The sequence below is a fragment of the Polistes fuscatus genome, unplaced genomic scaffold, assembly GCF_010416935.1.
Source record: "Polistes fuscatus isolate 324 unplaced genomic scaffold, CU_Pfus_HIC Scaffold2, whole genome shotgun sequence".
Classification (NCBI taxonomy): Eukaryota; Metazoa; Arthropoda; class Insecta; order Hymenoptera; family Vespidae; genus Polistes; species Polistes fuscatus.
Genome location: NW_025113096.1, coordinates 12,570,722 through 12,581,998, shown reverse-complemented (window position 1 = coordinate 12,581,998; position 11,277 = coordinate 12,570,722). Strand labels below are relative to the sequence as shown.

At 33.6% G+C, this 11,277-nt stretch overlaps 1 protein-coding gene across 2 annotated transcripts; it reads left to right on the top strand.

The window, feature by feature from the left end:
• The first annotated feature begins 497 nt into the window (after positions 1-497).
• Positions 498-9,495, top strand: LOC122516686 (chitin deacetylase 1). Of its 2 annotated transcripts, none has more exons than XM_043634694.1 (6): positions 498-612; positions 1,754-1,886; positions 3,336-3,448; positions 6,515-6,664; positions 6,751-7,673; positions 7,763-9,495. In XM_043634694.1, exons 1-6 carry the CDS (start codon positions 564-566, stop codon positions 7,994-7,996), a joined length of 1,602 nt encoding a protein of 533 aa, XP_043490629.1. In that variant the 5' UTR covers positions 498-563; the 3' UTR covers positions 7,997-9,495. The 2 variants fall into 2 exon arrangements, with proteins under 2 accessions (XP_043490629.1, XP_043490628.1); XM_043634693.1 differs by lacking the exon at positions 3,336-3,448 and adding an exon at positions 3,141-3,271.
• The last annotated feature ends 1,782 nt before the right edge of the window (positions 9,496-11,277 follow it).

Here is an 11,277-nt window from a genome sequence, read left to right as displayed (position 1 = left end):
ACCTCAAAATGAAAGGCAAAACTCTCTTACACGAAACTGTTTACCGGATTAAAATATAGTTTCTAATATTCTCGAACAATCTAGAAACGAAGATGAAGTTTAATATCACTGGGCAGGCACCAATGATGACCTTGTTTTAATTTTAGATAGAAGACTCAGGGAATTCTTTCGATTTTTTGCATTCGTCGATGAACCGTTAAGCAGCTGAGACTGTACTTTTAGATATTCTACAAACGTTAACTTCGAAGAACATTTTCTTTATTAAAGAATTATCCAAAATCTTGATTGGTACCATCGGTTCATGACTTGGGGACATAAAGTTCTTCCAAAGGAAGAGTATCATACATGAAACGTAGGCCGAGAATCATATATTTCTCGAATGCTAGCACGAAAAGGTGGCAGCACAATCCGGAAGGTGAAAGTTCTTACAAAGAAGAGGGAAGGAGTGGTGGTGCATATATAGAAGGGCGAGAGGGCGCGGCTTGTTCAGACACTTTCCATCCTGACGACGACGACGACGACGGCGACGACGACGACGACCACGACGACAACGACAACCAACAATGTCGCCGAGGTTAATATTCCTGTTAGGAACCCTCTGTCTATTCGCCGGTGAGTACACCACGTCGATTGTCATTATACTCTATCGATATTTTCATCCTCTTTGTCTCAAGAATCGTCTCTTTGTCATTCCCTTTTATCTTGAAACATAAACTTGTTTGAAAAGAAAAAAAAAAAGAAAAAAATGAAATAATGATCGTGAACTTTTAAAACCAGTTTTTTGACTTTCACTCTTTTCAAATTTTCATCTTCATAAATTCAAATAATTAAATATCATCTCGAATATGATTGAAGTACGAGTTCTTCGGTGGAGACTTTAACGAGTGGTAAAGACACTTCGGTATGTTTCTTTTTACAGTTAATGATTTCTTTTATATTCATTTATTTATCCGAGTCGTTAAATAATTTATTATTAGATTGTTAAAAGCATATATTATTTGTCTCTTGTTTGTTTTTATTTGTTTGTCACACATTTTGTTTCGATTTATTATAAACGCTCAAATACCGTTGTAGTACCGGAAAAGAAATAAAATATATGGATAAATAAATAAAGAAATAGAAAGAGAAAGGGAGGTAATAAAGGAGAAGGAGAAAAGAACATACTTCGAATAACCACCATCACTTTCCCCGTGCTCGCCCTGACATTTCCAAGACTTTCTACTTCGAGAGTTCGTCGACCTATTCCATACCGTCTTCGACTTAAGAATCGCACGACACGATCGCGACATTTTCCGCAACTCTCGATCGTGATGTCTTTTACATACAAATATCATGATATCGACAAATATAAATCAATATTCGTAACACGTAATGCGTATATACGTTTGAAATAACAATGAGAATCTAAAAAAAACGGAAAACAAAGGAAACATTAAACACAACGTACATGCCAATTGTAATAAAATTACTTCTCAAAATAAAATTATTCCGTAAATATTAAAATTACAAATGAAAATCTGTCTACAAAGATTATATCAATCGTTTATAGTCCAATCAAAAATTTACCTTTAAAATTTATAATGAAACTCGTATAAAATATATATACGAAATGTATAATTATTATTTATTTTTATCAATTTTAAAAGAGCACAACTTCGTTTTCATATTATTTATAAAAAAAAGAAATTACTAATTTATTTATGACAAGATAATAAATAATTTCTAAAAGAGGATTATTTTTATTTTCTCGCAGGAGCACAAGTAAGAGCACAAGATGACGAAGGAGCCGATGAACTCGATGCGAACGCCGAAGAACTTTGCCATGATAGGCCAGGCGACGAATATTTCCGGTTAAACATTGGAGGAGACTGTCGCGATGTCGTCAGGTAGGTTGATAATCATTTTGAAATTATTATTCTATGCTGAAGTAATCATTCGCTCGACGAGTAATTATTTGTGTGCTGAATGTTCAATATTCTGTAAACATTTTAAAATCAGATAAATCGTCTTCGCAAATCGGAATCGAGTTAAAGAAAGTTTTACGACTGACCATAACTTTCGAGAAAGTAAACACGTTTGAATATATTTTCAAGTAACATAAATCTTGGTTAAATTATAGATTCAATTACGCAACATTAACGAGCTATCTCTAATAGAAAGTATATGATATACTAATTTAACTAAGATAATATTTTATACGTGATTTTACACTTGCTAATAATATAACTTTTGCTGAACGTGGTGATTTATCGATCGGCATCTTAAAATCGGAAGCTATAAACCAGTTAACTTACATAATATCACGACTCCTCGAAGAAACTAAAGTAACAGTTTATCCACTTTCATTTTCACTTACTTACGTTACGATTAGTATCCGGCTTAGATATTCTATTGAAAATAAAAAACGTTTGCTAATTATTAGAAATAAGAAAATTTATATCACGTACAATAGTTTATTCGAAAAATGTTCTCGAGTAATTAAGACATAGAGACGTCAGAAGCCGTTTAAAATTTGCAATTATACTGCATGCAATCTCTTTGGATGAGCTTTCTAAAAAAGATGTTGCATACACCGATTGCTTCATCGTGTAACGAATTCTAATTATTTCTAAGAACATTGTAATATAATTACATTGTTACATTATATAAATATATATGTGCCGGCAATTATCACAGTGGGATAAGTCAAAATATATAAAAATAATTAATTTTATAATATAAACAATATTGTGCGTGTAATATATAAAATAAATCATAAAATACATGATTTTTATTTTTAAATAATTGTGATTCCATTATCATAATTACATAATTACATATATTAATATTAATATATGTAATATATGATACACATAGATACATAATATAAAATGAAACATCTGTCGAGTTTCTAATGCCGAGTGGTTTTCTTTGAGTCATTCGATCTCTAAGAGAGACAAGGGAGTTACATTCTCAAGGACTCTAGATTCCATTAAATGTAGAAAGACAAGAAAAAATATCTAATAATATATAATTGTAAATTGTCGAAGAAAAAAGTATTTTATCTGGTGTAGATCAGTGCAATGATGATTTACATGTTTACGACATGCCTAAATAAAAAACGTATTATTAAAATACGATATGGGTGAAAATAATCGCAGGTGCGACAAAGCCAGTGAAATCGGCGTCACCAGGTTGGCAACAGTACGATGTCCGACCGGTCTCGCTTTCGACATTGAACGACAAACCTGCGACTGGAAGACAAATGTCAAGAACTGCGAACAGCTGGAGAGTAAGCGAAATTTCATTTATTTCCCCTCTTAGACTGAAACGATTCCCTTTTCTGCGTTTACCAGGTGTACAAGGTCCGGGCTGAAGCAAATCACGTGTCCCAGTGGGTTGGCCTTTGACTTGGACAAACAGACCTGTGACTGGAAGGGCAAAGTCACCAACTGTGACAAGCTCGAGAGTAAGTCGTAGAATCGGGTGGTGAGAATCGGAGCGACCTTTATTTTGTTGTGGTTCTTCATCAACGATGCATCGTGTCCAATAATTAATTATTATTTTTCTTTTTCTTTGATTAATTTATTTAATTTATTATATTATATATTTATATATATTATTATTATTAATTTATATAATTTAATTAATTTTATTTACACAAAGTAAACATTTGTTATTTGAAAAATATTCAATCTATTCAAATTCGCAGAATAACCATCGTTTCTTAGAACGGTAGGATTAAAATATTGTTGCAATACTTACCCATGATGGAATCGTTAACCTCTCTTGCGTAAGTCAATGAAAGGAACGCGAGAGAATCAGAAGAACCTAGAAAGCTCCGGTCTCTTCGTAGACTCATGACGTAGCACGCACTGAAAGATTACTAGCACTAACGCACTATAATGCTCGAATCTTTCGAGAATGATCAACGATCTTTCCATGGGGCTCTAAACTAATTTTCTATATAAATCTTTTAACTTATACGTACAAGGTAATATATCTTTGATACAAACTTTCTCGCCAGATGATAAAACAAAGTTAAATAATCAGAGCAACCAAAAGATCGCAGGAGATTCTCAAAAAATAAAGAAACAACAAAAAAAAAAAAAGAAAAACAAATAAATACATCATAACAACATATACTCTAAAAATCATATTTACTATTTTCTATATCTTTCATATCAATCTTACTTTAATCATGCTTGATAAGACTAATCAATACAAACAGCATATGATCACGATCATTTGTACCATAACTAACATTAGCTTGAAAAAAAAATAGATTTAAAAAAGAAAGAAACCAAAAAAAAAAAAATGAAGTTACTCAACACAATTGCGTGGCACTGCTAAAGACGGTACGAAAAAGTCAACGACTGAGAATCTCGTTTGTGATTCTTCTCTTTGGACTTTAATCTGTGTACGATTTCGTCGTGATTTCACGGCGAATGATCTAAATTGATTCTAGCAATGGCACGCAATGATTTTCTAACGTCGAACGGCGCACACAAACGCTCCTTTCTCCTCATGATCGCTCCAGGTACGAGGTAGCACGCACTTGTTTAACGTTCTATCCGACTCTCTCTCTCTCTCTCTCTCTCTCTCTCTCTTTCTATCTCTCTCTCTCTTTTTCTCATTCTCCACCTCTATTTCCTGACATCCAGATCGGTTTCGCTCCGACGATTTGGCCTCCTTATAAGAGATCTCGTAGTTTCTCAGACGCCTTGAATTAGCTTTTACTTCATCGAAACTCCTCTTTCGAATACATCTAATCGATCATTTATCGAAAAATAATTGTACATCTGTTAGCGTTTATCTTTTTTTTTTCCTTCTTTCACTTTTTCTTTTTCTATTTCTTTTTCTCTTTCTCTTTTTCCATTTCTTTTTCTCTTTCTCTCTTATTACTTCAAATTGATTTGTCAATGTAACTCGAAATACAGTTATTCTTCGTTATTCGTGATTTTTTTTGTACGTATCCGCAGTTTCGAATTTGATGCGAAAATTTAGCGAATACAATTATCGTGAACGTTGAGATTGAAAATTTTGTATTAACAATACAATTAACTGATCGAATTCTTCGTATACTGATATTCTCTTATGAAAAAGGAATTGAACTTTTTATTAGATCTCTGTGAAAAATTAGAAAATTAAACTGAGAAAAAGAAAAACAATTCTATAATATAATTTCGTCAACTGTGAATTTTGTCAACTGTGTTTATTCATCTGTGACACGAATAGAACTTAATTATTCAATTTTCGCTAGTATTTCCATACGTATGTTTCAAAATTACGAAATTTTCATCTAAACCCTTAATTTTTTTTAGCCATCTAGTCTCTTTATTTGCAATGTCGTTATCCGTGCAACGTTTTAAGGATCTTACCTCGGCAAATAACGATGAATTACTGTAGTTTTTGAGTTACGTTGATTTCGTCAGATTAAACATACGCAATATTTTCATACAATCTTTAAATAAAAGTAAAGTACTGAAAAGATAAAAAAAAAGAATAAGAAGAAAGTAACGTGTATAATAACGAAGACTGCATATCAAACATTGCATACGAAAACTTCTTCTTTCATTCATAAGTTGAATGCGTGAGAATACGTGATTAACACATCGTTCTCGTCTCTCTCACTCTCTCTTTCTTTGTCTTTCTTTCCATCTTCCTCTCTTTCTCTCTCTCTCTCTATCTATCTACCTGTTTTATCTTATCCATTTACTTTACGTCTTCTTTCTTTTCTTTTTCATTTTTTTTCCACGACCTCTTTCATGGGCATGCAAAATTCAAATAATAGTCAAGAAGCTTGCGTGCGTCGTCGTGAGCCGACACAGCACTCGAGTCACGACCACCTTCCTCTCGAGTGAAAAATAAATACTTAAGACTTTTGAGAAAATACAGACTATATGACGAGAATACAAAACGAGACTGAAAGTCAAGGCTCTCTCTCTATATAATTAGGATTTTATTTAAAGGACTAATGAAACTCTAATGATAAAAATGATAAAAATGTGAAATTTTCTAAATGAATCTCCCAGATAAGAAATACCAAATCCTATGTAAATATATATACAAACAAGTAAAGTTAGCATTACTACTGCTGCTGCTGCTAATACTACCATCACAACCTGCAACGTCCCCTTTAATTATATATATATATATACATATACATATTATATATCGGATAATTATATTTTTTGGTAAAATAAACGAAAAGTGTGTTGTAGAAAGTTGTTATCGGTTATAAAAAGTAAAGCTTTGGAAGTGGGTTAGAATTAATTTCAGCACGATATTTAAGCTTCGTAAGAATGCAGACGAGTAAATATTTTGAGAGAAAAATATTCATGCCTAGCGCCGGTCAACATCGAAGCGTTGATGTGTGTAAATATAAAATTGGAAGTACAAGTAGTATTGGGCCTTGATTACACACTTCTTACAACGATTATACACTGGTGACCTAATTCGAAAGCCTACCGCCGTAGATCGGACTATTGAGTTCCTTTACGAAGGCATCATTAATCGAGAGTTACATTTGCAGAGCCACGTAAGGTCTTACCCATCTTAAAAACCGATGAACCAGTTTGCCCGGATGGAAAGTTGTCGTGCGGAAATAAAGAATGTATCGACAAGGAGCTTTTCTGTAACGGCAAGCCCGATTGCAAAGACGAATCTGATGAAAATGCTTGCAGTGAGTAAAAATAATTCCAAAGATGTTTCTACGAATCGAAATGTAATAAAAAGAAATTGATCTAATTGTAATGATTAATTTGACAGCCGTTGAAACAGATCCAAACCGTGCACCAGACTGTGATCCAACGCAATGCGTTTTACCAGACTGTTACTGTTCAGCCGATGGTACTCGTATTCCTGGTAACATCGAGCCACAACAGGTTCCACAAATGATAACTATTACGTTCAATGGAGCAGTAAACGTCGATAATATCGATCTTTACGAAGAAGTTTTCAATGGTCAACGACAGAATCCTAATGGTTGCCAAATACGTGGTACCTTCTTTGTTTCTCACAAGTATACAAATTACTCCGCCGTTCAAGATCTCCATCGACGTGGTCACGAGATCGCAGTTTTCTCTCTCACTCATAAAGACGATCCACAATATTGGACCCAAGGTACCTACGACGACTGGTTGGCCGAGATGGCCGGAGCCAGACTTATCATCGAACGTTTCGCTAACATTACCGATGGGTCCATCATTGGTATGAGGGCTCCATACCTGAGAGTAGGTGGCAACACGCAATTCGACATGATGGCTGATCAGTTTTTCGTTTACGACGCCTCCATCACAGCATCCCTAGGACGGGTTCCGATTTGGCCATATACTCTCTATTTCCGTATGCCTCACAAATGTAACGGAAATGGTGGAAACTGTCCGTCGAGGTCACATCCGGTCTGGGAAATGGTCATGAACGAGCTCGATCGTAGAGACGATCCGACTTTCGATGAATCTTTACCCGGTTGTCATATGGTCGATTCCTGTTCCAATATTCAAACTGGTGAACAATTCGGCAGACTGCTCAGGCACAATTTTAACAGACACTTTAACACCAACAGAGCACCACTCGGTTTACATTTCCACGCCTCCTGGTTAAAGAGTAAGAAGGAATACAAAGAAGAACTGATCAAATTTATCGAAGAAATGCTTGCTAGAAGCGACGTTTACTTTGTTACCATGGTTCAGGTAAGATGTGAACTTCATTTACAAAGGCAAATTTACGAAATACAATATCTTTTATTTATTATTAACGAATCGTCTTTTTTCATATTTAGGTCATCAAATGGATGCAAACACCGACCGAACTCTCAGCATTGAGAGACTTCCAGGATTGGAAGGAGACTTGTGACGAGAAGGGTCAGCCCTACTGTTCCTTGCCAAACGCTTGTCCATTAACAACTAGAGAACTTCCAGGCGAGACTCTGCGTCTTTTCACCTGCATGGAATGTCCCAACAATTATCCATGGTTACTCGATCCGACTGGCGATGGTTTCGCTGTAAAGAAATGAAAATAGGACTGAAATTTGCTCGATCTTACATCGAGACGCGCGATTTTCCAACGATCCAACGCGAAAATAAATACAAGCAGGGAAAATATGTCTCCGGAAGAATCCTCGTGCATATTTGAAAGCAAACTCCCGGTTGACACGAAATTCCCCTATAGCTAAGAAAGTTTAAAAAAACATACACACTAAAAAGCTCTCGTTGCATTAGTATGGGACTATACAAAGTTTTAACACGGAACATCTAGTTGAAACCATTCCGATCTCATCGAACTCGTGTGATCATCTCGCTTTTGATAGCCTGATAACCGCCCTAGCTTCGTATTTTCGTATTTTTCTTCTTATTTACGAAATATCGTGCACAAAGTGGTATCAATAAGTTAGCGAAGTGGAAAATTATTTGTTGAAAGTAATGTGTATTTATAATTGTACGTCATCGTGAATAAAACGTCAAATCCATTTTCTGTTATTTTATAAACAATGACTCGATGTTGTTCTTTTGTTCGTTCTCTTGCCGAAATTAACTGTATGAGTGAATATAATGCATGTAAAATACATACATAAAGTATTATATAAGTATTTAATAATTCTGTCAATGAGTTGAGAAACCTAAGAAATTTAACCTTTTTAATATTCGTTATTGCGCAAAATAAAATTTACGCAAAATATAGTCAATAATACAATATTTTATTATTAAATGGCGTCGGGAACTCGAAATTATTGCCGCATATATCAAATCCCGCCAGTATTCTCGTTCCTGAGCGCGATCCCTCCATTCGCGATCCTCATATCCCATTTCCTTAATATCCCTCCTAATTGTGTCCTCCCATCTACGTCTTGGTTTACCCAATGATCTTTTCCCATTGGGTATACCATTAAGTATTTTATACGCGGTTCGTTCATCACCCATACGCGCCACGTAGCCAGCCCATCTTAATCGGCGTGATTTTATGACGTTAATAATGTCTCGATAAAATATTTTATATATTCAATAAATGTAAATTTTTCTCTGCGCTGCCTTCTTCTGTAATCTATCATTAGGAGATATTAAGCATTAATTTTCTAAATTTCGATATGACTTGGACAGGTTAAAAAATAATAAACCAAAAGAACTCATTCCAAGCAACTCATAACACAAAATAATGAAGTACTTATAATGGGAAATACTCTCACTCATTATAACTATTCACTAACAAAATATTTGCTAATTGGTTTCTAAAGAAAATGAGACTCTAATTTTATGTAATTTATAAAAACAAAAAATCAAGCTTGAAGTTATTGCTTTCATGTAATTTAAACGTCGTTTCATTCGACTTCACGATATACGTAACACATTAAAACATTTCATTTTCAAATTAGTAAACTTATAATTAGAAAATAAAATTTCTAGTACAAAGAAGTACGAAACACTGAACCCGGCCATCAATACCACGATAACATCTTGGAAGTATTATAAAAAAACATGTATCTACCAGATAATAAACTTACTGCATTACATTACGTAACTCACGCTGAATCTATTATACAGTAGCATAAAAATCTTAAATATAACCACTTTTTCCCCAAAAAACACAGACAAACGATTAAAAAAATATATAATTAATTTTTTTATTAAAAACTGTTAAACCTTTGACTTATAAATTTCTTGATTTGTGTTATTTTTTATTAACATAAATTCTAATTTTTATTTTACTGTATAAAACATAAATATTGTAGGATCAGGTATGGAGATAGAGAAAAAAGTTGATTATAGATTTTCAATATGACCAAAAACAGATAAGAATTTCTTAAAAATAATAAAAATTATAAAACTAAAAGAAATGTCTTAAAGGCTAGTAAAGTAAAAATAACGTCTTAAACATCCTTTCGTCTGGACAATCTGCTTACGACTGGACCTCTTATCTTTCTTTTTTTTATTTCTTCTCGCAACGGCTTTGCTACGTCTTCCACACAACAATCGTACATACACACACATGCACATTCATATTTATCTTAAGCAAAACGAATCGCCGTATCGTATTGGCTGCGCCCCAGCAAAAGGAGAGTTTTATCTCCACAATATATTTACGATTAGGATGCCTATGCTACCTTTGGGAAAGTCAATTATGGTAATCAGCAGTTCTCCGTGTCTGACACAAGCATATCAGGTAATGATTTATACGTTAGATAATTAACAAATACTCTACTTCAAGAATGGATGAACCAACACTTGGAAGCCGATAAGATTAAGGAAAATTAAAGGAAATTTGTATGTCCGGGCTTAAGATTGTGCAAGTATTTCCTTGATTGTTTCAAACCGACAGTATTCGTCTATCTCCATCAGGTGGTAATTCTTTTTCTGGTGTTACAAAAATTAGAATTTGTTTAATTTATAACTTAAAACATTTTTTATCTTGAATAATTTGTCCGACTTATCGTGCATTAAATCATTATTGTAAAAATGCCGCACATTTTTACCACATTTGTATAAATCGGTCATTTATTTGTTATTTACGTTATTTACATTTTGCATATATTACAAAAAATAATTGCTGTATAATTTTAATTTCATGTTCTGTATAAGCTAAATACAATACAATATTATTATTTTATTATATTGTGGTGGATTATTATATTATTAACAAATATAATTTATCCATTAAAATCATATTCTTTGTCTTTCAAGTAGTGAATGCAATCTGTAGAATCTCGTGATTGAACGAATTTTTTCTTTTCCATTGTGCAAAAGTTTTAGTTTTGTTAGTTCACAATATAAACTATTTCTTTAATTAATTAAAATCAACTTGATAGCGAATTTGATTTGGTGACCATCGGGAGAGTGTTTTTGTGCTTTTGTCATTACGCGCAATGCAGTTAGTAAAATCAGTGCTCGTACAAATAATAAATAAACTAAAATTAATTGTAAGATAAAATCAGTGACACAACCGCGATAACTCTGCAATTAAAGTTTTCTTATTTTACTCCTGTATTCTTTCTAACAAGAAAAAACCAACGAGCTTCTTGGTTGTGTAACTACTACCGCTGCAATAAAGTAGGTGTGTTTTGGAGCCATCGCAGAACTTCTCTAATGTAAGTAGTAAATAAATTGTAAATCCCTTCGATCGTTTGATCATGCCGAAAACAAAAGATCCAAATACGTGATGTAATACGTGTGTGTATACGTGATCAATAATTACTGCAAAATGTAAAGTTTTACCCCGACTTACACGAATTCGACTCAAGCAATTTTTGTCGTTCCCACCTATCGCGTTACCTTCGAGGAATGATTGTATGTTATAACATATATC